The sequence below is a fragment of the Artibeus jamaicensis genome, unplaced genomic scaffold (assembly GCF_021234435.1).
Source record: "Artibeus jamaicensis isolate MK-2021 breed Jamaican fruit bat unplaced genomic scaffold, CSHL_Jam_final contig_415, whole genome shotgun sequence".
In the NCBI taxonomy this organism is placed as follows: Eukaryota; Metazoa; Chordata; class Mammalia; order Chiroptera; family Phyllostomidae; genus Artibeus; species Artibeus jamaicensis.
In genome coordinates this window covers 22,614,144-22,641,505 of record NW_026521823.1, presented here as the reverse complement: position 1 = coordinate 22,641,505, position 27,362 = coordinate 22,614,144, and the positions used below count along the sequence as shown (strand labels likewise).

The 27,362-nt window shown below is 43.7% G+C and overlaps 1 protein-coding gene across 2 annotated transcripts in view; it reads right to left on the bottom strand.

Annotated features, from left to right (window-relative positions):
* SLAIN1 (SLAIN motif family member 1) overlaps positions 1–27,362 on the bottom strand; it is a 55,211-nt gene that overhangs the window by 8,605 nt on the left and 19,244 nt on the right. The window contains exons 3-6 of one of the 2 annotated variants that reach the window (XM_037154200.2): positions 9,213–9,362; positions 7,908–8,057; positions 5,498–5,839; positions 1,688–1,843 (exon numbers count right to left, since the gene is read on the bottom strand). In XM_037154200.2, coding sequence (XP_037010095.2) covers positions 1,688–1,843; positions 5,498–5,839; positions 7,908–8,057; positions 9,213–9,362 — 798 coding nt within the window. The remainder of the gene's footprint in view (positions 1–1,687; positions 1,844–5,497; positions 5,840–7,907; positions 8,058–9,212; positions 9,363–27,362) is intronic. The other variant, XM_037154201.2, reaches the window with a different exon arrangement.

Here is a 27,362-nt window from a genome sequence, read left to right as displayed (position 1 = left end):
GTTAGCACAAACTCCTAGTCATCCCCACATCTGCTACTGTCAAACCCTATTTTCCCATTCTACGTTTATACACTTTACACTTCTGTAAACTGTAAACATGAGGTATAAAACTGCGTATTTGTCTCGGACATCATCACGGTCTCCTTGGCCCCTTGCCCTGACCTCCTGACATAAAATTAGTCCGTAGTCCTTTCTGTTTCCCCCATTAGCAAAGTTCACAGACTGTCTTCAGTGGCCTCACACAAGTCATTAATGAAACATTTAACAAGTCGAGCCTGAGATAAACCCCATTGCCTTCATGTCTTCATTCACTCAAACACTTGCTGAGAGCTCATCATGTACCAGGCACTGGGGACAGAAAATCAGATGAACTACGGCCCAAGCTCAGGGGGAGGTGACGACCAGTGTGCAAGATAAAAACAGTGACAGTGCAGTATGACACAGGAAGAACAGAGGTGAGCACCAAGCACCCAATCCAGTCTAGATGTGTTGTGGGGCACACAGAACAGCCCACTGGGGTCATCAACGGGACCTTTTCAAAGGGAGCGTGTTGGGGCTGTATTATACAGGCAGTAAGAGTAAACTGGTTCAAGTGCAGAGAGAACCGCCCCCGGGAGTCAGAGCAGCAGAGTGGTCAGAAGCATGAACTCCGGGTAACCAGAACGGTTTCCACGTCCGCTCCTGCACCTGTGTGGCCCTGTGCGGACTGGTTCTGAACCGATCTAAAACAGTCTCCTCATCTGCAGAATGGGAACACAGAAACGCCCTCCTGGGATCATTGGCAGAATAAAATAATGAATATAAACCAGTTAGCATAGCTGCTTGTGCAAAATAAATGTCATTTTGTCTTTAGGAATTAAGACAAAGGAATGAAAGACCATCACACGCTAGGAAAATACCAGTTGAGCCCCAAAACTGGATGTGAGAGAGAAGGGTGACGATCCACCCTGGGTTCGGACCAACATATCTGGTTGGTGACTCTCGGGCAACACACGCTGAACACATTTCAGGCCTCCCAGGGCACGTCAGTACCACGACTGAGTCTGCTTCCCGGGGGTCGGCCTCAAACTCCACCCCAACCACCCACACAGACAGCATGAGTGGAGCGGGGGGAAGGGGCCGGAACCACCACCGCCCCACACTAAGTGAAAACATGAACCCCAGACTGACGCTCACTTATCTGTCTGCCGCTGGGTAAAACAGAAAATGACTGACAGACTGTGTGGGAAGCTGAAATGGAGTAGACACATACTACTTTAGACACACTGAAACATGACTTTATTTTGGGGGGAAAGGCTGTGAACTGGAGAACACCACCACCAGAGTAACAACAAGACGGAATAAATGTGCTTCCTTCAGAGTAAAGGCACCAAGTAGACAGAAAGAAGCAGATCCATGAAGAAAACAGATTTTGTATAATAAGTAGACAAACTAATGACCACTTAGTACTTTTACTGCCATCCTTGGGTATAAAGGATTACATATAATTCACTAATTATTAGTTGATAACATAGGCACTGGTAAAAATACTACTCAATTTTAATGGTGTTGGGGGGGGGCATCACCAAGCAAGAACAGAAGTGACCTGTAGTGTTCCCAAGGGGAAGAAAAAGAAATGGAATAGTGTATCTGCCTAAGGGTGTTACAACTAAAAAAATTACAAAAAACTAGGAACTGTTACACTTACTACAAGACTGTATTCTTGAAATCCCATTCCCAGCTCCGTGCAGGCTGGAGTCGAAGCTCTGGCTGTTCCGCACGGTGACCGGGGAGCCCACGCCGCTGCCGCCGGCGGTGACGCTCGGCACCCGCGCCAAATTGGGCAGGCTCCTTCTGAGCTTGTCTGCAGGAGAAAACGTGTCACAGAACGTCAAAACCGCAAATTCTGTGCCTATTCGAATACTAGTTTTCAAAAATACAAATATACATCATATTTTGCTCAATAACAAAAATGTCATGAATTCTAACAAGCTAATGGAATTAACCTTCTGTATAGGAAAATATTATCTCTAGAAAGGTTCTACCCAATAGACTGTTAAAAGAAACGTGAGTTCTATAAAAAAAGGTAGGGACTTATCAATTACCTATTGGTTCATATACATTAAGTGAATAAAACTGTGTCGCAGTGAGGTTAGAAAATAATCTTACAGCCATCTGGTTAAAAAAAACAACACTAGCATTGTTACAACCTAGAAGAGTGAAAACCAACTATGGATCTTTTCCTCGCAGTATTATAATGGAAAAATTTATTAAAATTCAAATGAGATGTTGAGAAACCCACTGATCACATCAACACAACCATGGAACTTCTGAAAAGTTCTAATTATCATGAGCATGCCACAAGCCGTGGTAGGCTTGAAAAAGAGAAAGCACCCATTTCCCTCTCCTTGCTAAGCACACCTCCTGCCACTGAGGGGCAGCAGAGAGTCACACACAGGTGGTGTTGCTGAGATGATGAGCCACAAAGACCGCAACTCCACAAGTTAGTTTTCCCTTTATTGATTAATACACACCCCAGCAAGAAAGACACTACAATACATAGGTCACTCAAGCTCAGCAAACAAAGTATATATTAAAAACTAAGCCAAAACCCACTCCAGTGCAAAATCGGATTCAATTCTCTTTCACACCCAGGTCCTACTACCTGACTCAGACCTATTGGGTATACAGCCCTGCCCAGAAAGTCACCAAATCCAGAAATCTGGAGAATCTCCTGGGATTTGCTTCCCTTCTTCACCCTTGACTCCATGTCCTCGTAATTCTGCCTCATAAATATTCAGTGACGCTTCCACTACTACCACCTAGTTCAGACCTCATTATTTATCACTCACATTTTCACAAAATGCTCTTAATTGGTCTCCATGCTCCCTTGTCTTGTTCCTCCAACCCCTCTTCCCCACAGCCAGTTTCATTCTTCCTAGAGCACATCTAGTCACCTTCTTAAAACCCTCCGATTGCTTCCCTGCGCCTCCATCCCCACGGCCAGGCTCCTGGGCGTGGCCTAGAAGAGACTCTCTAGGGTGTCCGCTCCGCACACACACTCCTCCAGCTTCGTCTGCTCCCCGCCCCTCAGCCCACGAACGAAGCTCCCAAATACTCCACATTCTTGCACCTGTGAGCATGCCGGTCCCGCCACTTGGAAACCCTGCCCGATCTCCAGTGAATGAACAAACAGGCAACAGTGTCTATTGTGCGTGTATTGCATGCGGGGCACTCCCGAAGACGCTGGGGCAGCACAGTGCCCGAGCCGGCCACCGTCCCCAACTCGTGCTGTGTTTACAGACTAGACCAGTGCTGCTCGGCCGGTCTTCCCACACTGATCCTAAGGAGGAAAACTAAAATTAACATTAAATTTGGTCTTTCCCTAGTAAGAAATTAAACATTAGGAAATGACATTTCGTGAGATTGGGCTGAGCTTTGGAGAACCACAGCAATGATACTATCTCATGTTTTTCACGTACCCCAACTCTACTAGATACTTTTATCTTTACCAACATGTACTCTAAAAACACCAGTCAGGACACTCAAGTTTGTGGTCGACTTTGAAGAGCCGTCTCTTTCAAACCTAGACAGTGTAGAAGCTACAGAAGAAATAATGCATTTCTGGCTTCTTTTTAATTATTTTAAAATACATCAATGACTCAAAAATTATTTTCTCCTATGTTATTTGGCATGTTAGAAAAATATCTGATAGATTAGTTTCAAAGGTACTGTTTCTATTTCACAATCTTGTTCAAATAATATTCCACAAATGAACAGTCTGATATCTGAATCATATATTAATAAGGCTTGTTTTGCTTTTTTAAGGCAGTGGCTGGGGGAGAAGGAAGGAGAGAGACATTTATTCACTTCAACACTTTTACTACTGACAATGTTTAACAGTCATTTCATTTTTTCCTTAGGTTGGGAGAATACATAGCAAATGGTGTGATGAAATTATACCTAAGTTTTCTAAGAAAGAGCTATTTTGTTCATCATTTATAACTAAGAAATTCAATGAATGGTTCAAGCCACGAGAAACCTGTGAGAGCAGTGAGCGGTAGGCGGGACTGGAACTCGGGTCCCTGGACTTCAGAGCCTGAGCTCGGACCACTGGGCGAGGGAGTCAGCAGCGAACCCGGAGGAGTGCTGCTGTGTTGCACGTCCTCGCAGGGGTCCCGGACCCTTCAGGGACCAGCGCCTACCGCAGCTGGACGCTCGGCCGCGACGTGGCTCCCTTCCCTAACAGGAATCGTCAGGGCACGGGTTCAGGGAAATCGAATCCCTTTCGCAGTTAACCTAAGTCAAAACCACGTTTTTAAGGTAAGACAATGATCTCATCTGGCAATGCTAATCAAGACACAGAGCCAGCACCTGCTTGACAGCTGGGCTATGATGTCCTGGGGCACCTGACAAAAGAGCCCCTAGAGAAACAATTCGGGTGCCCCACCCTCAGCTGTAACATAAGGCACGAAATGACTTGCACTGAGCATATGAAATGCAGCCTTTCTGGTACGATGAGCTTTTAGAAATCAGTCACCATGACATTCTCTGCCTGCACTATTTTCTTTTAAATTTAAAATCTAAAGGTACAAAAAGAAATCATGACTAAAATTTTCATTACTATTACATTATCTCTCACTTAGCATTAATGGTACAAGCCCACAGAAAGAAAAACATGGTCACAGAGCAGCACTAACAGAATTTATACTTGGCTTTGCAGGGTTACAAAGCTGCCTGCTTGAGCACACCTGTCCCAGCTGTGGGGACGGGACTGTGTGGTCAAAGGCTGTACCCCTACCAATACGGCTTCTTTCTCCGCAGTAGGTGGAATGTATAGGACTGGTCACTGGCACACAAACATACCAGGCTTAGAGCATTACATGGCTGTCCTCCCTACTGTGTGTTGAATCAAGGCGTGCAACTCCTAGGGGTGCGGAAGCAAGACAAGTGATGAAGAGGAAGACGAAGAGTACACGAGAGAAGGACCCACGTTCCAACCCACCACGTTGACACGAGGGCAGACCGACTCCCCACTAACATGCCCAACACCAGCCTCCGATTTCCTGCCGCCACACGGACCTGCATTCTGGAGGTCGCCCTCAGAGAGAAAGACGCATCCCAACTCCCCCGCACTTGGGTGTGACGAGCAGCACCCTCCCCAGGTACCATCGTCCACACTAATCACCGTCCTGTGCCAGGAACAGGCAGTGAGAGGCTCATGGTTGTGCAGAAGGTGAGGAAAGGCACCTCGCTGCCTCGGGCTCCTTGGAGATTCACTCCACACTCAACTCGCACGAGCCACCCGCCCCACAGCTGAACCGGCTCCTGAGGCTCCGAGTCCAGAAACCCGGGACACAAAATCCGAAGTCAGGCGACTACAGACTTAAATTTAGATCACACTGAGAAGGTCTTGAGAACGTACTTAAGTAATCTGGGAAGTACTTACCTATTATTGACACTGACCTTAAAACCATTTCTTGAGCATAGCAAATACCAAAAGGGCAACATAGCCTACCTCCGTTGGTCCTGTTTGGTTGCTGATCTGGGGTTTGGGCTTGAGGCGAGTAACACTGCTGCTGCTGGTAACTGCTGGAAGGGAAACACTGGGTGCTGGGGCCCCTCCGACAGTCCCGAATGCTGGAGAAGGTCTGAGAGTGGGGAATTCCTCTCTGGAAGGGCGAACACCTGGGAAGACGAGGCTGAGGCGGTGGCAGGTGATCGAATTCTTCCTCATCCTCTAGACTAAATCGATCATATTCCTGATCACTACATGTCCCTTTTTTTCCTGAATTTAACGACACACTGGAACTATGTCTTGATACAGATGCTGAAGTGGAAGCATAATCTTGCCTGAGACCTATAACACAACAAGAAATAGGACTATCGTAAGAGACATTTAAGTCTAGCAACTATGAAGTTCAACTGTTAGCGGAAAACTCGTGCCGAATGATTCCAATGCAGATCCAGTATCTTGTTCTTAGTTTATTACATCCCAAGAAAACATATATTTGTTTACCAAACAGATGTTTAACATTAGACTATTTTATTTTGCCAAAAGACTGCCCCAATCACAGTGAAGATTAAATATAAGTCTGCTATTTTCACCAATCAATGTTGATTTTCCCAAATGATCCCTTCTGAACCATGGGCAGATACTAAGGAATGATGCTTGGGAAATACTATTCCTCATTATTATAAATCATCTGCTGTGAGTCAAACAAAATAACCAAATCTCTGCCCAAGTAGGAACTCCTCCTGATCCTCACCCAACTCTCAAAGTCAAAGGGAAGTTCAAGGCCTGCAGTCCAAGTCTTTTCTAACAAGGTCACCCCTCTTTTGTTCTTGGTGACTAGCACTGTCTTCTTCAAAGCACACTGACCTTTCGATACTGCAGTCGTCTGGGTCACCCTAAATGAAAACCATCTGAAAAGGGTCAAACTGTAAGTTTCGAGTCATTGGTCTCGTCGTCAATACCACGATTTCGTAAAGCAGCCTGTCTCTGACCACTCACCCTCTGAGGGCTGGCATCCAATCTTTCAGCCACGCAGATTTAGAAAGAGTTACTGTTGGTTCACTGTTACTAAATAACAAAAAAGTAATCACTTTTTCCCTTATAATGTAGCTTATTTAAAGTCGGCATAAGCACCACCACGTTGGGGCCGCCTCATGGCGGCCTTGACAGACTCTGAAAACAGGAAACTGTTCTGCATAAATGACACCTGCGTGTTTCCACTCATAGCGGAGTGGGAAGACAGCTCCAAAGCCAGCCCAGCCCAGCGATTTACATCGCCCTGTGCCTCTTGTGTGCCATTAACATCCTTGACGTGTCCACTCCTAGATTAGCCATTGTGACTTTACTGCAGAACCGAGGATCATTTTCTTGTTTCCAACGATCTTCTCTTCTATAATCATTTATGCTGAAGAGTATATCAGTGCGTTTTTAACTGAATTTTATTAAGAGAACCACTTGCAGTTCTAAGAAATAATAGAGAGAAAGTTCCCTGGTGCACTATGCCCAGTTTCCCCCAGTGGTAACACTGCAGAATTATAGAGTAATATGGCAATCCGAATACCAGTAGTGACACAAACCCATCTCCAGTGTTCCCAGTTTTATCGGTGTGTGTATATGTGTAAGCATCAACCTCGATGCAGTTTTATCACCCATAGGACCAAGTGTCCACCATCAGTGTCCAAACACTAAGCAAACAGTCCCAAACCCCACAGAAACCCCTCGTGGTGCACTTCATAACCACATCCTCCTCCCTGCTGAGAACCCACACCCTAGTCCTACCCTGTAGCAACCAACCACCAGTCTGTCCGTGTTTAAAACTGTCCTTCCGAAGTGTTATACAAATGGAACTGGAGCATACAGTCTCTTGAGATGATCTTTTTCACAGAACACAATTCTCTCTGGAGATTCCTCCAAGATGCTGCGTGAATCGACAGCGTGTTCCTTCTTACTGGTGCACAGCACTCCACACTCTGGAGGCAGCGCCGTCTGAGTAACCACTCACCTATGGAGAGACATCTGGCCATTACGAACAAAGCTGCTCTGCACACTCATGTGCAGGTTTGTGTAGCCAAAGATTTCCACCGCTCAGTGATAGATGCCCAGAGAGAGACGTGCTGGGCCTGGCGGAAGCTGCACGTTTGGCTTCTAAGAAACCAACACACTGTTTCCACAGTGGCTACCCGACAATGGTCTTTATGGAAATGTATTTGGATCAGAGTGTGTCTTAACACCTTAGGATGCTCACAGGAATGTGGGACAAGTTAACCGCTCCCCCTGCAAAGTAGGACAGCATGAGAGAAAGAAATTGCCCATTACCTGGGGAGAAATACCTGAAAACTCCCCACACCCAGGCAGTTCGAGTAGAAGCCTCCAGTTTAAGAAGCTTTCTAGTATAAAAAAAAAAACAACGTACTTTCTTCTTGCAGACGAGCCATAATCTGCACGTCAGTGAGGTCCTGTAACTTATATCCCATGGAGATGGAATCGTCCTCCAACTCGGAAGTACTCAGCTCGCTGTCTATAGATGACTGGGGACTGAGGGGGGAGCCCCTGGAGGTGTGACCTGAAACACAGAGGAGACATGTTTGTTGTTTAGTCGGAAGAACAGGTACCTATTTATGCTCCACAATTCATGCTGTCAACAATAGGCAGTTTCTGTCCTGTGTTCATAAGGTCGACAAACAGCAAGCCACACGTCCCCACTTAATGGTGAGGCAACACGCATATTTCCACAAGATTATAACTTATACACAAAATCATCTGTTTCCTGTTTTTTCAAATTCAGTGTTCACAATTTTTAAAAAAATCGCTCTGTGCTAAACTAGAAAAACTGTAAAGATCAATCCCATGTTAAGTTTTTTTACAATAAGAAAAAATATCATTAATGCTAAAATCTGCATTCCGCTAGAGAAGCATGTATCTAAAGGTATTATATAAAAATAGATGTTGATGTTCACTTTCAACTCACAATCAGATATCCTTGTCTGTGGCAGTCATTGGTATGTGCTTTAAAACTAAACTTTACCCTGGTCCATTTTTAAGCAGGTGCAAACAAGAGCGCTACGAATGACCAAGAACATCGCGTATAGAAGGCATATACATCTGCACAGACAGAAGCATGGACAGACCCTCAGAAACTGAGGACAGAGCAGCCACAGGAGGCTGGTCCTCACTCGGGAACATGAAGGAACAAGGGCTTGCGATAAGGGAGCCAAGGTGGGAAGGACCCAGAGAGAAAACTGTAGGGATGGAATCACACCAACGTGAAACAAGTCAGGAAATGGCAGCCCTTCGCCTCCTAAAAAGCCATGATGTATGTCTATTTTCTATGTAGCCCTAGCTGCATAAAAAGCTAGCAAAAAATAAAATTGAAAAGAATGAGATCTAAAAGCCTTCTATTCTCGAATCATAATAAAGAAGTACTTGAATCGTGTTTGACACTTCATTCTAATGGCACTGGGGGCATGTGGAAACACGTTAACCACACACACACTGTTGCTAACTCGGGAAGGTCGCCTGCTGCACGCAGCTGAGGACAGACCAATGGTGTCACAGCACAAATTCACAGGAGCCTCTTCTGCGGCCACAGTAAGTGCGCAGCACGAACTCCCCACTGTGGTGCGACGCCCTCCAGCTTTTCAGTGGAAGCTGGATATTTACACTGTGTTTAGCACCTACACGACAATGCAAGCAGCTAGTCAAGAAGTTGAAATATTACCTGTTCTTTCGGGTGTTAGTATTGCTTTATTGGAGGTTTTAGAGAAGCTGGGAGTATTAATGCCATTGCTATAAGGGCTGAGTCTTGCGACAGGGCTATAAGGAAAAGCCAGGGAGACATGTGAAGAGAAGAGACTCCGCCACCGGCCAGCTGTCACGGAAGCAGAGAGAAAGAGCAGCGGTTAGGGTTAAGGAAGCAGACGCTGACTTGTCGGAGGGGGGGAGGGGGGGGAGGGGCGAGGTTAAAAAATGAGAAGACAAAGCAACTTTCGTAAGAATATCTTAACTGACTTCCATTTACCTAAAGGAAAAATACATTTAAAAAAAGACAATTAGGGTCATATTTATTTATACCTCTAAGAAAAAGCCAGTCAGTCTCACCTTGATTGAAGCCAATATGCCTTTGTAACAATGAAAATTTGCTTTGAAAAACTCAAAGAAACTCATTGTACAATCTTTGAAAAGTGTGGGAAATAGTCTTAATATTAACTATACAGTCCTATATTTTTCCTAAGATTAATTTTCAACCCATTTAATATCAGAAAATGTTGATTGAAATTTTTATAGAAACTTGCTCTTAAATTATGAAAGAAATTTAAAGTGACTATTGTGTTTCTGACTATTGGGCTTTGAGTCCAAAACAAGATTTAGATGAAAATGATACAAAACCACCAGAAGGTTATATACACCAAAATTTAATGACAGCTGTTTTTGATGACAAGTATGGAGACTAATTGGTGATCTACTGGATTTCTCCTTTTTATAAAAATATTTTCCAAATTTCCATATTTAACATATATTATTCTGATAACATTTAAAGGTGGGATTATACAGATTACTTTAATCTATACAATAAAGAATTTTACCCGCAATAGACTGATAATCGAATTCTTACATTATCTCAGCTAACTAACGTTAACCTTTTTCTCTCCTCCAAAATTACCAAGCCCTTACCATTTCTAAGTTCTTAGGATACTGAAAAAGACCCCAAACTGTAAAAATTTAAGTAAGTCACACTAAACATCACTTCCTCTCCCTTCAAGGGCTACAAATCACTGCTCTAGTCAAAATCCCACTTTCCCAAAAGACAATCATTTAGACCTAAACAAAGCAGGATAAGGATAAATAAACAAATAATGTAAATTAAGTTAAACTTTACATTTAAGCAACAAATAGGTTCATATTTGCTGGAAATTTGACACAACTTGAAGAAAAACATATAAAAGGACTGCTTTGAAATGCATTCCCCAAATCACTTTTAATGAGCAACACTAACAAGCAAACAGCTGAAAAGTGTTTAAAAAATGGGCAGCAGGTTGGAAAGAAAGAAACGATGGGATGTAGTTTCTCAAGAACAATCAGTTCCAAAATTCTGATCTTTAAGACCCTTGCAAAGTATCGCCAAGGTTATTTAAAAGAGCAAAATGTTTCCTTTTACTTCAGTAAGCAGTCTCCAGATTTAACTACCAGCCCATTACAAAAGCTAAAATAAAAAAACATCTTTCCCCACGTAGTGAAGGAACTAGGCAAGGCAGACTCTGCATTCACCACGATCAATCCCACTTTCAGAATTCGTCAGCTTTCCAACGCGGGCTCTGCTACAAAGCCTGGTCCCTCACTGGCACCAGCCCAGTCACCCGTCTGGCCTGGTGGTTAGCAGCTCTTCCGTCTGAGCCAGGGCCCTGGGGCTGACCGTGCAAAGCAGGTGCTCCGGCTCCTTGACTTCTGGTTGTGTAAACCCCACCCCAACACACACCGAAAGACAGGGGTTAAAATGCCGCGCACTTGGGGGCTGTCCTCACATCTTCGATCTCTATTACTCAAAATTTGTCATGAAAAATTCTGCGGTAAAACAATCAATAGTCCTTTGTGAATGCTAACTCGCTGAACAGATAATGTTATTCTACCCCAGTCTGACCGCCCGCCAGGCAGATTACAGTGGCGGCGTGTTCTCACCCACAGATGCAGGCGGCAGCGCGCCCTGAGCCAACAGCGTGCATTGCTCTGCACGGGGACTACGTGGCTGGCCTCGGGCACAATGGCACAGTGACTGCGGCTATGACAGCAAGATCCCGACTAAGCACACAATCAGCATCTATTGCAAGGAAGAATGCTCCGCCTTGTTTTTCAGCAAGGAGGCTTTTAAGAGGACGGAGGATATTTGTGGAGCAAGCTAAGGAAACAAGGATGCCACATCGGTGCTGGGCCTGGGGTGGAGGAGAGCAGGAGGGAGTGGAGGCCGTCACATCCTACTCCTCACTGGGTGGCTCCTCACTGGGTGGCTCCTCACTGGGTGGCTGAAGAGTTGTTAACAGGAAGCACTTTCTTACAGAAGGAAACAAAAAGAACTTTTGACAGGGTAATTTTATGTTTTTTAATCAATTTAATATTTTTATGTAAGAATGTTCAGTTATTCGAGAGGCTCAGTGATGATCTAAATGACTATAACAAGGAAGTTAAGACAACTTGACTAAGAGAAAATGGGTGATAAACTTCTGAACAACACTTACGCTTTCCTACACCACTCCTCCCAAGTTCATTTAGTTGCAATCCCTAGAATAGCAGAGTTGGGCCCAAACATAATGATACATTGATTAAACTCCGCATCACACTTGGCAAGGTTGTCTTTCCAAAATGCTTCGAGTTAAACTGCTGCCCAGATTCCCTGAAGCCCTGGCCACCGCTCACCAGGTTAGGGCAACGTGCTCCTCAGTAAACTCCCGCCACCAGCGCGGCCCTCGCCGAGCCTGTTCCGAGCATCATTTACCAAAGTTGTGCCAGTCACATGTTACTGGAACTCTGCTGCTTCCCTCCCTCCCAGCACTGCATGGCTCTTCATCAAACACAAGGTCTGAAAGGTCCAGTCCTGCACATCTCCTCCTGTGCGCCCTCACCCTTGTGCATTACACGTCCACCGCTAGTGTTTCTGGAACTTCCTTGTTAAGAACTATCACTCCTATTGGCTAAACTTCTACTTCGCCTCCCTTGTCCAATGAGCATTTTCTATTAAGATAAATGTTATAAATTACTAAGTTGTGGACTGGTCCCTCATCTTTCTGCAAAAAGTAACTTGAAAGTGTCTAAAGGTCTATTCATTATTTTTATATCTTTAAGTTGCCTGACCTGAAAAATAACATACCTACGTAGTTATTTCTATACATCATTAAGCAAAGTATTAACCACCAAAACTGATTTGTTATATGCTCCAGTGATGATAATATCAATAATGAAAAATCACAAAGGACAGGTGACATGATAGATTTAAGAAACAGTCTAAATTTCTCTAGTTCTCCACACTGAAAATTACTTTTTGGGGGCCACAAAAAAAGTTCCAAGAAACAATGACATTCCTACCATGCCCTGATCATTTTTGCCTTGACTCACTGTAAATACAATTAATATTCAAATTTTGTTGACTATGTAAGGAGCTAGATTTAATCAAAATCAAATTTAAGAAAGCAGGATGTGGTAATTCACATAAAGGGAAAAAATAACTAATCTAATGAAAATCCTATCAAAAGCTCAATACCACATCAAGCTAAAAGAGTTCAAAACTAGCCTGGCTGGTGTAGCTCAATGGATTGAGCTCGGGCTGTGAACCAAAGGGTCAGCGGTTCAATTCCCAGTCAGGGCAGGTGCCTGAGTTGCAGGCCAGGCCCCCAGTATGGGGTGCATGAGAGGCAACCACACATTGAATTCTCTCCCTTTCTTTCTCCTTCTCTTCCCCTCTCTCTAAAAATGAGTAAATAAAATTTTTTTAAGTATGTTAAAAAAAATAAAAACTAAAGCAACACTACAATACAGGGTCCGGCAGCAGCAGCAACGCCTGCGTGAGAATATGGGTACCAGTTATATGGGTGTTATAATTTACAGTTTTGAGTATTTCACCTAAACTGTCACATGGCGTGCTTGAGTGTGACATTGTAATGTTACAGAATGGCATGCTTCTGATTTTCTAATAAAAGATTTTGTAGTAAAAAGAGGGCGTTATTTGTGCTGTACCCTGTATGTTCTGGAAATTATTGTTTTCACTCTTTCTTATTATAAAGTAGCCAGTGCAGTACCTAACCCAATGTCTGGCACACAGTATGCAATCAACAAATGTTCAACTTCGTCGGCATCTCGACAATTTCACTAGTACATCTTTACTTCAAACCATTCTACCATTCCTGCATCTAAATGATTTTGCCCAGTTTCTTAAACTTGTTATAACTATGATTCAGTAGAACTTTGAAGACAAAGGTGAGTGTAGACATTTCAGCCAGGAAGAGGCTCGATGAAGAAATGTACTGACTACTACGTCGTTGGCCCTTATGTGTGTGAATCATCTGGCTTCTAGCTAAACGACTGTATCCTGCTGATGGCTAGGACCTGTCACGGGGGTGAGCGAGGCACCCAGACTAAACAGGAGTCCCCATCTGGGATGAGCTACAACACTGGTCACACAGTTAAAGTGTGAGCAAGAACAAAGCGTGACAAAGGCTGTGCCAAGAACATCAGTTGGTGGTAAACCATGCAGGAAGACAACACGTTTTCCTCAAAGTTTTGAAATGCAACCATTTCTTACAATCAAACCATCCACAAGAGAGCTGCAAGGATGTTTAGGGAAATTTGTATGAACCTTACTGTCAATCATGAAGCATCCAAGTCGGTCTGAGTTGAGTAAGGACGTCCTGGAGGGCAGCACTCTTCCTCTTCCTAATGGCTCCTAACAGGATGGCCACACTTCTAAGTCAGGGTACTACTCTCCGAATGTTTGGGTCCCCCCAAATTGTATGCTAGAATGCTAATGACCAAAGATGACAGTATTTGGAGGTGGGCCATCAGGAGTTACTCAAGTCACGATGGCGGAACTCTAAGGAATGGGATGAGTGTCCTTATGGAGAGGCTCCACAGAGCGCCACGTGAGGACGCCACAGACCTCTACGACCTAGACGAGGGCCCTCACCAGGCCATGTGGCACCCCGACTTCAGACATCCAGCCTCCGGAGCTGTGAACAGTAAATCACTGCTGTTTATAAGCCAACCAGTCCGTGGTACTTAGTGACAGCAGCCAAAACAGACTAAGACACAGGGAAGTTATTCCAGAAAACTAGCCCTACTTTCTGCCTACCCTGTTCTCCCTTCTCACGTAAGACTCTGCAAGGCAAAACCGCAGCTCACAGAGACCAGGGCTCACCCTCATTTGCCGTGTTCTATTACTATCTGTCTCTCACACAGGGTAGGTGAGTGGGGGGTGCAGGTGGGACGGTCCTGGCAGTGAGAAGAAATCAGTCTAAAGTAGCCATATATTCTTGCTTCAGTTTTGATTAAGTCAGATGAAAACTCATGAACAGCAAGTCTTAGATTTGTTTTACTAAAATTCACGGAAGTGTCTAAATAAATAGCTTTATAGCACCTTGCTCCTGGCTCTGGTCTTGGCTACCCAGAATCATATTCTCCTTCACCATTCCCTACCCCAGGTTCTGCCTTGAGGAACTGGCTGCCAGTCATTTAAATCTTCCAAGGCAAAACCTTGTGTACCCCTGAGCCAAAGAAAAAGTGAAGTATTCCAGAGTGATTCATAAACTCAACACTTCAGACCACATGCGGCCATTCCTTCATTCAACACTTGCCAACAGACACCAAAACAAGAAAAAGAAACCTAAAGTCAGTCTCCAGTAGTTCTCCAAACAGCTCACAGATGCACACAGCATAGCTACTTCCCTGCTCCACAGTCATTCTGGGGTATCTGCCCGGCCCTATGCTCCCACCTGCTTATTAAGATTCATTTCTCTACTCATTTCGTAAGCACCCACCATGGTGGCAACAGAGACCAGATGCTGCAGATACTGAGACGTGCAAAATACGGTTACTCTTCCCATTCCAATTTCTAAAGACCAGCTAGTGTAGAAGACAGGCAAGTAAGGTGTGAGTGTAACATCATATGGTAAGTGCAACAAAAGCCTCATGGGGTACACTCAGAGCGAAGTAAAAACAGTGATTAACTCTGAGGGAATCCAGAGACTTCTCCAGAAGACCGGATGTTCAACACGGTCCTTCGAGGCTGAGCAGCCTAACTCGCAGGGCACAGTGCCACTCTAGACGTGAACAACGGCGAAGGCACGGAAGCGTGAAAGAGCGGTGTGTATTCAGGGAAAGGCAGCTGTTCGAGGACTGAAGCATGAGGAGGGTTACGGCTGGAGGGGCTGGCAGAATCCACCTCTCCGACTGTCACATACAGTATAATATTCAGTCGTGTTTCGACTCTGAGAAGGAGAAAAAGCACGACCAGAGAGAGAAGTATTCTATGAAGACATAGGTAGCCATGCAGACAAGGGGCTAACTGGGCGGAGGCTGATAACTTGGAGACCAGTTAGAGGGCCTCACAGCAGAGCTGACGAGATATCACAAGACACTGAACTAAAAATATTAGCAGCACATCCGGTGCCAGCATGTTAAGCCACATCTGAGCTAAAGTGGAGACATCTGGTGACCCAATGAATACAAGACACGGAGAAGATGAACAATTCAAAGCTGACACCATGCTCTCTAAGACACTGATGCCATTCACTAAGACAGGGAACATGAAATAAACACGCTGGAAGAAAATGAGTTGAATTCAAGATAGTTATAAAACATGCTTGTGTGCTGATGTTTGTAAGGAGTCAAAGGTTCAGAGAAGAGGATTAGGAAGAAAGATCAGGACACATCAACAAACAGGTGTCAACTGAAGTCATGGGCATCAGTGAAGTCACCCAGCGATGATGTAAAGGGAAAGAGAAGGAGCTAAAGAAGAAACATGGAACAGTGGGGAAGGGGAGACTGAAGCAGGTCATCGAGAGAGAATTCAGAAGGCTCAAGGACGGTGGACTCCAAGAGGAAAAAAGATACTGAAGAGTTTCGCTGTGAAAGTTAGCAGGGGGATTCCTGCAGAGAGATGCTATAGGACGAGGGCTTAAAAAAACTGCTGGCAGGGGTGCCCAGCCTTTTGGCACCTCTGGGCCACACTGGAAGAAGAAGAGTTGTCTTGGGCCACACCAGATGGTAAATGCACTGTGACATGTAATCACACAAAAAAACCTCATTTAACAGTTAAAGTAAATTTACGATTCTGTGAGGGGCTGCATTCACAGCCGTCCTGGGCCACAGGAGGCCCGCAGGCTGAACACCCCTGGGACTGCAGACAACTGGGTCACTGAGAGCAGATTCGACAGAGGAGCTGAAGCAGAAACCAGTGTTAATAGGTCAAGCAGATACAAGAGGAGTAAGAAAAATGACTCTTTTTAGAGAGATTTGGCTCTAAAAAGTAAGAAGAAACAGGGTTGCAGATCGAGTATGAAACTGAAGGGAGGACAGTTTTAAGGATGAAGGAGCCTGCGTATTTCTAGAATGAGGAGAAATAAGGGTCCACAGAAGAGAGGAAGTGAGACCCTGGAGCTCAGAGGAAGTGGGAGAGGGAAGAGGTAAGTAAGGCTGAGGGAAGCAGGGGGACTTCGCCTCTGAATCGAGACAGTGAGGACACGGAGAATGTGGAGGACGAAGGTGGGCTCTAGGGCCTCTCGTCTGGACATCGGCCGCCAGCACGTGTGCCGGGAAGGCAGGGGCTGGAGTGAAGAACCTGCGAGGGGGACGGCCTGGCCCCCCCGGCACGGGAGCAAGTGACTGCCTGGGGAAGGCTGGACCGCACGCCTCTGCAACAGCCTGAGCCCGGAAAGAAAACTGCGATGTCAGCAAGTGTCCGTCGTACGTAATCCCGCAGAGGACATTTACGTCTCAAGGGTTCAGGTTCAGAGAGCTGAAGTGCGGTGGCCATGCTGTTCACAGAGATGTCAAAGGGATCGATTGCTGTCATAAATAATTTAAAAAACCCACAGTGACGGAAGGTTATTCGCCACTAGGGAATCAGAAATCCAGGATTAAGGTCTTGGTTTAAAATAAAAAAAGTTAGGGAGGGGTCGGGAAGGGTTAGATGGCCGTATGCTGTGCCAGTGGAAATCAAAGACCACAGCAACAGGCTCACACAAGAGTCGGCCGGGTTTCGGTATGGGGCAGCGAGGGTGCACTGCAGCCTCCGCGGGCCCCATGGTCTCTGTCCAGCTGCTCCACTCTGTCGGCAGAGCATTAAAGCAACCACAGACAATACACAAATGAATGAGTGTGGCTATGCCAGTCAGACTTTATTTACATAAAGAGCTGAATTTCATATAAGTCATGGGGCATGAAATATTCTTTGGATTTTATGTTAAAACACCACTTAAACATGTGAGAGGGGCCACAGAGAAAGAGGCAGAATGCCAGAGATGGCCGCAGTTTGCCAACCCCCGAGCGAGTGTCTGGGCCGGTTTTATACCCTCCACTCTGACACATGCACAGGAGCACAGTTCTACCGCAGGAGTTTGCCAGCTGTTGAGACACCACAGCGATGGCTGACAGCACACTTCTTTAGTGTGAGTTTCACAATGTGCAGTAACAAAGCCCATGACAGACTAACGGGACAGTGGCCTACGAATCTAGATGACAGCCCGGTCTCCATCCTGTCACATGCCCATGCTGAGAGCTGAGCGTGACAAGGTGACATCTCAGTGGGTCAGTGTTCTCAACGGAAAGACGGGGTTTGTCAGAGGGCACCAGGCAGGGCCGTGGTAAGGGTAGGTAAGGCGAAGCTTGGCTGGTGCTTCCTCAGACTATGAAGCAGTTTTAAACAACTACTGAAACGTTATAAATTGTAGCGAAAGCATTCCATAAATGCTGAAGAAAAGTGTTCTAGAAGCTACGTGGGAAAAAGCAGAATGCAGAAATTTTCCACTCTTACTTTTACTAATTCTTAGGTAGTTCAACCTGTCCTCTTAAAAAAAAAAAAGGGGCATGCTTTATCCATTATATTCTTTTCCCCAATTACAGTTGGCCTGCAGTATGTTTCAGGTGTACGCACAGTGGTTAGACATTGATGTAACTTACGAAGGGATCTCCCCAGTAACTCGAGCACCCACCTGGCACCACACAGAGTTACTGCGGTATTTCCGACTACATTCCCTGTGCTGCGCTTTGCATGCCCATATGTTCTAACTGCCCACTTGTACTTCTTAATCCCTTCGCCTTTCTCACCCACCCCCGACCCCTCTCCCCTCTGGCAATGGTCAGTCTGTTCTCTGTATCTATTTCTGTTTTATTTGTTCATTTATTTTGTTCTTCAGATTCTGCATATGAGTGAAATTACATGGTATTTGTCTTTCTCTGACTGACTGTACCTAGTATAATCTAGGTCCATCCCTCCATGTGCTCACAAATGGTGAAGGTGTCATTCCTGGTTATAGCCAGGTAATATTTCACTGTATGTGTGTACCACATCTTTATCCAGTCATCTACTGATGAGCATTTAGGCTGCTTCCATACCTTGTCCACTGTGAATAATGCAGTGATGAACGTAGGGGTGCATGTATCTTACCTAGACAATTTCACTGACTTAGTCTTTCCCCAGATGTTACCAAGGCAGAGACAAAGTACCAAACTTTGAACTTTCCACAATTTGATCAGACGAGGTCAACTGTTCTCACTTATTTACTCAAAGATTATTTCAGAGGAAACAAATATCTCAAATGCCACATTTTTAAGAAGTATGGTTTCTTCAAAACCACAAGCTAAGGTCATATCTTTGATTCTTTACCAGAGTCCTAGAAAGTAAGGGAAAAGGAAGCAAGGGCAGAGTAGCAAATGTTCACTCCTTCCGCTTTTAACCTTTCTTTATGCAAAAGATAGGCAGCCGTCAGTTCTAAGTCAAACAATTAGAGGAATTCAACTAATGAATTCAGAGGAATTCAGGGCCCTTTACTCATACTAGTTACAGAGTGGTCTGAGGTCAGTAAAGGGATGGGGGACATCAGCTTTTTTAAAACTTTTTATTCTTCTTTATATAGGCAGGAAGTTTAATCCAGACCATAGCATTCTGACCTAAACCCACAAACCACCAGGGCAGGAAGACCTTACTTTTCACAATCAGCCTTTCTACTATAAACTTCCTAGGTGATCACATGACATCTTGACACACCTGGAACCTACAGTGGTGCTTGGATACAGATGTACTCAGATGTCTGGGCTAACCTTAAAGGACTTAGAGACCTCGGGCAGAGACAGTATTTCACTGGTTCGCTCTCGCAAACTCTGCACAGACTGAGGTATATGTTTTCTGGGGCAGCTACACGTTTACATTAAGCAAGCACTGCTGACTCTGCTCCGACCTGAGCAAGCAAGCCCCCTGTAATAGTAACATATGGCTGGCAGCTTATCTGATCCACTATTTTTACTGGGTCAACTTGAATAGCATTAATTTCTCCCCAGCTCTCCGTGACCTGATAAATAAGCATAAGGGTTCTAGGAAGTGCTATTACTTTGAAACAGGTGTTCATAGTGTTCTTTCCCAGGTATACACAAAGTAAAGAGGGTTTAACTGGAATGCATTTGCCAGAACATTCAACTAAAAAAAAGCTAAGAAACGAGTAAATGTTATTCCTAACTGGCATACTTAGGGAGTATTTAATCAGGGTAAGTTAGCTATAACCCTCAAGTCTCTCAATCCTCAAATTACAGCTAGAAAAATCTATTGGGTTAATTTGCATATTTTCCAATAGTTCTGGCACATTCAAATTATGACAGATGTCATGACTTAAATTTAGTAGCAATGATATATATTCATTTACAGCCCTGTAACACTATAGATACTCAATAGTTCGACTTCAAGTTGCATTCAAAATGTAATAATTTATAAAAATATGGCTTCATACCACTTTTAAAAAACATCTAATAAAAGAGTTCATATATCCATTTAAATAATACCTAGAGGTAATCAAGAAAGTCACTTTCAAAGTCACTTAATTAGGATTAAGTTTTTAAATATATTAAGTTTGAAAGTAACTCAGGGATTATATACCTCCAATGATTGGCAGATAAATGAAGTATCTGTTCAATGAAAGTTACAATAATTCACCACAAAGAGTACTGCTTAATAACATTTATTCCACAGGGATCAGAGGTTTATAGTTGTTTTTAACTTGAATTTAATAGGTCGAATATTTCCTAGGTCTCAACAAAGTAATCTTGCTGGTTAAAGTATCTAGTCAACATAATTAACGCATTAAACCTCTTGTACTTCTCAGACCCTAACCAGCCCCAGGACCACATGCCGAATGCTCTTCTCACACCACGGGGTCCCTCTGCAGGTCGTCTCTAACCAGGACAAGGGTCTAAAAGTTACATTGAAAAGTGAGAGTTGGAAAGGGGAAAATTCTCTGGACTGTCAACTTGTTTTTACTTAATCACTGGTCAAATGAAGAAAAGCTGTAACCCCACGGACCCAATACCGTGGCGTCCAGGAGCAGAGTGACCTCTACAGCGTCACCTGGCTCATCATCCGACTTCCCGCCTGCAGTTAACAAGGGAAATTAAAAAAAACTACTTTAGTAGCAATTACACTTCAAAAGCATGTTTAAAAATTCCCTTTTATAGAAGCAAATTTTCCCTTAGGCTTGACTGCTAAGGCTTAAGTCAAATTTAAAGACAGGAAAAAAATAGCCACAGAATGTGACAAGAGGGCCTGTGTGAAAGTAATGACTTAACCGAAAAGAACAAGGGAGGAGTGACCCAATAACCCACCAACCAACCATGTGATGTCGTCATGCAGGTTCTGGACAGCTGCGCTCAATGAGACTCCAGCCACAGTGCAAGCTGTGACAACCAGCTAGAATAACTTCCAAGTTCTACGTTGCAAGACGGGGATCGGTTAAGAAAGATGCTACAGAGTTTAATTCTACGAAGAAACAGGCTAGACGATCTTGTAGTAGGTTCCCACTCCCCACACACCAGAAGGTCACTGATTCAATCCCCAGGCAGGGCACATGCCTGGGTTGCAGGTTTGGTCCCCGGTCAGAATGTATACAAGAGGCAACTAAGGGATATTTCTCCTCCTCTTTCTCCCTCCATCCCTCCCCTCTAAAATCAGTAAGCATGTCCTCGGTGCGGATTTAAAAAGTGTATTACTGTCCTAACTCTGAGCACATAATGTCTCTGTCCTCCTAGGTACTCATTTCCTACAAAGTCCCTTGCCATTTACTTTCTTACTTATTTATTGCTGTTATTATTCCCAAAAAGCAAGTAAGATTTTGTTGCTGGTATATATTTATGAGTAAAAACTAAGTTATCTTAGAGGTAATGAGCTTGAGCTTCCTCTGCACCGACATAGGTATCACCCCCATGGGCGTCCACCTTCAAGGAGAAAACTGACAGGAGCACAATGTACAGGGTGGGTTAGTCCACAGCAAACCTTCCACATGGCCAGCGGGTGGGCCGCAGCGGAGTGGCTGAGGACCTACCTCCCCAGGGCAAAGGAAGGAGGCCTTTATCCCGGGGGCGGGCTGCTTCAGAAGTCCATGTAGCCCGCCGCCCAGCCCCTGCTCAGTCCGATGTGGGTGTCTGCGGTTACCCCGTGAGCTCTGCTTCTCAGTCAGGGGTAGAAACCCCACACTCGGATCTCTGCTTAAAGACGGGGTATCTCTGCCCTGGCCCAGTAGCTCCGCTGGGCAGAGCCTCGTGCCGTACACCACAAGGTTATGGTTTCATCCCCAACCGGGGCACATACAGGAGGCACGTTACTGAAGTTTCTCTTCTTCCTGCCCCCACACCTCTTCCTCTCTCTGGATCAATAAACATATCCTTGGGTGATGATGAAAAAAAACAAGCATCCCATTTTATCCTCAAACTAGACATCCCCGCCACTTGCAGTGATCATCTGTGGCACACGCTAGCAGCTCCCACTGCTTAGCACATCCTCCTCCTAACCCGGCATTTCTTACCTAAAAATGAAGATCACAGACAATCATACAGCATGTACTACTGTGCACACACACACGAAGACACACACAACATGACTATAAAATTGGAATGTCCAAAGACATATTTTACACACACACACACACAAGGAACTTATATATCGTTCCTTGAAATACAATTTAGAATTTACAGCTATGACAGTGGAAAAAAATTACACTCACAAATAGAAACTGGCAAGAGCTCCAACTTAAATACATGAAACATGTTACTATATAAAGTTTTAAAGCTCCATGTATTATAAATAAGTGAGAATATAAAAGCTTTATGTATCATGGAGAGTTTGGCCACATTTTAAGCTACCATTTCTCACATTAAATCACCCAAGAAACTCAGAATATTGCCCTGACCAGTGTAGCTCAGTTGGTTGAATGTCATCCCACAAAGTGAAAGGTTGCCAGTTCAATTCTTGGTCAGGGCACATGCCTGGGTTGCAGGTTCGGCCCCCAGTTGGGGCATATATGAGAGGAAACCAGTCGATGTTTCTCCCCCTTTCTTACTCCTTCCCCTCCCCAAGGAAGGAAGGAAGGATGAAAGAAGGTAAGGAGAGAAGGAGGGAAGGAGGGAAGAAATTCAAAATATTATTGAGAAAAGCAGAAGAATTTCCAAGTTTATATAAATTAAAGAATCCCCCTAAAAATGCTAAAAGCCTAACTTTACTCACAGTCCAAAGAATTTCTATAATCACTATTTCACTCTCCACATCTTTCCATATTCCAACAAAGGCTCAGTCACATAAGACAATTCAGGCAATACCCTGTAGCTTTCTTGTCTAGAATCATGTCATTTCTTTGCTTAAATCTATTCAAAGGCCTCCCAACCATCTTAAGATAAAGTCCAGAATCCTCAACTGCTTTGAAAACCCTGCATACTTCTCACGTTTCATTTACAGCCACTCAGTTCATGCCTTCTCCCTCCTTTAACTCCTCCCTCCACAGTGGTCTGCCAGCTGCTCTCCCATCCTGAGTCTCGTCCCATCTCAGGGCCTTTACACATGCTGGTCCTGTGCTCTGGACTGTTATTCTGCCCCCCTCCCCCACCAGAGGTACCTGCTGATCTCTTCCTGACTCTGACATGTCATTCCTGGCCACAGCCTCAGACTCAGGTGCATTAGCATCATGCCTTTTTAAGGGAACGGGGAAAAAAAGATCAAGAGCTGCTACATTTACAATGTTCCCTGACTACACTGCATACTCCAAAACCGGAATGGAGCCCGTCTCGCCGCTGTACCCGTAGTATGCAGCACTGTGCCTGCACCAGCAAGCACACCGTACATTTACTTCATGAGCTAGCATGTCGATCATCTTTAATCAAGGCCCGATAGTTCAGAAAAGGGCAGTCTATTAATTCTTACATAAGCTGATTCTCTTTCATGCACATACGTCCCAAACAAAAGGCATGATCTACCAAATAAATTTTTACTGCCATGGAGGGAAATTTAATCAATCATCAAAGTAGCACACAGAAACAGTAATAACTACTTTGGGAGAATCTCTATTGCTTTTATTTTTCCTTATTGAGGAAGGTAACAAAGTAGGATGTCAATGATACATTCATTATAACAAACATTATGCACTGCCACAAGTTACTGCTTATTTTAATAAACACCTTCATAATCACTGTAAAAAGGCAAAATAAACACAACTACTTTGAAACATGTAAGATAGAAACTGTAAATTTCATAGGAACATGATCTCAATTATTTGTTACTTTCTGTACTAAACAACATCTCCAACAGTGAAGCAAATGCATTGGGACTACTCTGAATGTAAGAGCAAAGAAAATACGTGACAGAAGCCAACAGCCATGAAAGTGTGTCTTCGATTTCCAGGGCATGGGAACAGCAGCAAATGTTAAAGAGACCACGACTCTACGCAAACGACTCTACGCAAACATTTCAGTATGGTTCCAGGTCATCTTTCCGATGAGAAAGGGAATCTTTTACAAAGCTCACCTAAAATGAACTGCACAGACTAAGTTTTAATTTTGTGTTCCAAATTTGACGGAGCACCTCAAGACTGGAAACATGAACTGATGAAGATAGCATCTCGGGCCACACAAGGAGAGACTGGACAGGGTCCAGGAGACAGACACTTAGCAAGCTTCTTAATGTTTCAGTTCCATCTGTGGCTTTTACAAATGAAAAGACCACCTTTGGAGCATGAATTAGTCAACAACTCTCTTCTTCATTGGCTAAATCTAGAGAGAAACACTCCATCATAACAACCAACACAAGAATGGAAACTGGTATCATATGAAGCTAAAAGAAAAACTCAATAACGAAGTAATATCTACTCACATTTGCTGAGCGTAATCCCAGAGGACACGAGAGACAGTCACAGGGAAACATGACCCAAGACAGTGATTGTGCAGGGTGACACTATTCATGAAAACTATACCCACACTCCTCAGATGTGACCTGTCCTGATTCAATAGTTATGGACATTTAAGCATCTTAAGGCGAGATAAGCTTTTATTAACTGGCCCCAAATTAACTGAGCCACATATTGGGTGTTTCAAATTACTTAGATAAGCTTTTTGATCATTATTTGGTTATTTAACATCCCAGCCTCATGACCTGGACTTCAGCAAAGACTCTGGATGATTAGTCTTATTCCAATTTAGGATATCATGTGAGTTAACGCTCTCCATGAAAGTTCTGTGGGTGTTTGTTACTTATATTCTAAAGGGGTAGGGAAAGTGAGGAAGAATACAGAAAAGCATGTCAGAAATGGAACACATATAGATCTGAGAAGAAACAAAAGAGAGACTAATAAGGTCATCTCGAATTTTCTACTATTCTTGAATAAACTTCACTCATAAAACTTTTCAATTTGAGATTCCTAACTCCAACAAATGTCTTTATTTATAGGTAGAGAAAATAGATAACCCCTAAAGGAAAAAAATACTATTAGTTTTCTATAAAGTATAAACAGCTAAACAAAGATAAGTCCCTGTATTTTTGCTTTCACTTCTAAATAAAGAACTGCATATTAGGGACGCTGGCTGGGCAGCTCAGTTAGTTAGAATGTCCTCCCAACAGGCCAAGATCGCGGGTTTGACCCCCACTCAGAGCACGTGCAAACACCAACCAATAAATGCACAAGTAAGTGGCACAACAAATCAATATTTTCCTCTCTCTCTCCTCCCCCCTTCTTCTGTCTCTAATGATCAAATAAATTTTAAAAATATAATTTGAAAAAGAACAGTGGCCCTGACTGGTGCTGCTCAGGGGGTTGGGTATCATCCTGCAAACCCAAAGCTCCCTGGGTCAATTTCCGCTCGGGGCACATGCCAGGTCCCGGGCTGGGGGGCGCGTGAGAGAAGGCTGATCAGTGTTTCCCCCGGTGCTGACAGTCTCTCCCTCTTTTCCCCTCCCTCCCCCTCTCTCAAAAAAATAACAAAATCTTTAAAAAATAAAAGAACCGTACATCAGAAATGTGTCTGTATGTTTATAGCCCTTCCCATTTTTCAAAGTATGTAATTTCACATTTGACATTTCCTGAAATCTTTACAATAGCTCTGTGAAATCTGTTAAATGTCCCCACTTACTAAGCAAAACACTAGAAACAAGTTGGCATGTTCCTATTTACACAGTTAGGTCGGCATGAGGCATTATGGGCACTAAGTCTAACTGCTAGATCAACAACTCTTCCACCATAACCATTCACTCGATAATTAGCATTCAGCACCTAGAATGTGACAGGGACTATTCCCGGCACTGGGAAGGGGAGAGCAATGAGCAAATCCCCACCCTCAGAACTAACGTTTTTTAATGAGCGCTGCCGTGTGACTTTTTTTTTTTTTTTTTTTACTTGGATGACATTTCCAATACCAAATGTTCAGTGACTTTCTTTGCTCTCAATTCTAAGGAACTGAAATGTAGTCAAATTAATAAATCACAAGAAACAAACATTCACAACTTAAAACATGTTTGAAAGCAATTCAAAATGAAATTAAGGTATAGGCCCTTATCCTTAGGTGCTTCCAAATAGAAAATATTAAATGCTGTTAGGACCGTTTTCGAAAGAGAAGGAACCACCGAGATACTGAGTTTTGTCTAATTGTGTAGTCAAATAAGGCTTCAGTGTTGTGGGGGGAAGAAACTGTGATTCTGGACTTTCTTAATTAATTCTAAACCCATAGGCTGCAGATTTAGAAGTACCAGAATATTTAACTTTCAGCAAATGTTTTACTTTTAATGTTACTTTCTGTACATTATCCAAAAAAGCCAATTACATTATTCAAATATATTAGGAAAGAGACCTAAAATTTAAGCCTTTACTATGTCCGCTTTGTAAACACCTTTATTTAATCTCTTAAACTCTATAAATATAAATGTAAAAAAGGTAGAAAAAGCTTAAGTAATTTGCCTGCTTTGACTATTTGATATGTAAGACTTTATAAATTATGAAATATGAAATTAAGAAAACGGTTTGGAAAAGGGAAAATAATTTTGGGATCCACAGTAAAGGTTTCAGTTAATTTAATTAATATTCAATTCATTTCCCTATGAGAATTTAAGGGTATTAAACTTATATGCTAGCCATCTGTAAAAAATATCTACCTCATACCTTACAACAAAAATAACTATCTTACACAAACATTTAACCAATTTGCAAAATTGTAGCTGTGAAGACAAAGCACTTCTCTTAGCAATACCTTAGAACAGTCATAACACCCGTACTATCTCCCCATAAAATTAAATCTCACAAAATATCGCTTCTCCCGTATTCAGAAAAACAAACTTTCAGAAGAGCAGGGTTTTCAATAAGCCTGTTCTCACAACCTCAAGACGAAACACTTCCCATACACTCCCCCATAACCTACAAAGTTTTGTTACCTAGAGCCCAGTCACCAAGTCGCCAGGTGTAACATGAAGGCCCTCTGAGGACCTCCCAAATCAAAACTAGAGGCAGCAAGGAGAGAGCCAGAGGTCCTTCCAGGAGTTGTAATCCAGAAGAGCTAGCTCATCAGCAGCCACAGCACTCGGGACATGCTTGGGAGAAATGCTGCCAGGTCTACCTACGGAAACAGAGCCTGACAAATTCTTACTCAGGTGCGTTCCTGCAGGGGCCTCCTCAAGCAGGAAGGAGTTCGTTTGCAACCAAGAAAACAGCAGAGGCCAAGTTCCTGGGGTACAAGAGGGAATAAGACAGGAGATCCTGGAGGGAGCACAAGGAGGGGAGAAGGAGAGGGGAGAAACATAAAATGTCTTCGTGATGGGTGTATAGGGGCTTGGATTCATCAGGGGGGTTGGGTGCTTTTTTTTTTTTAGACCAAGAGCCGGAGG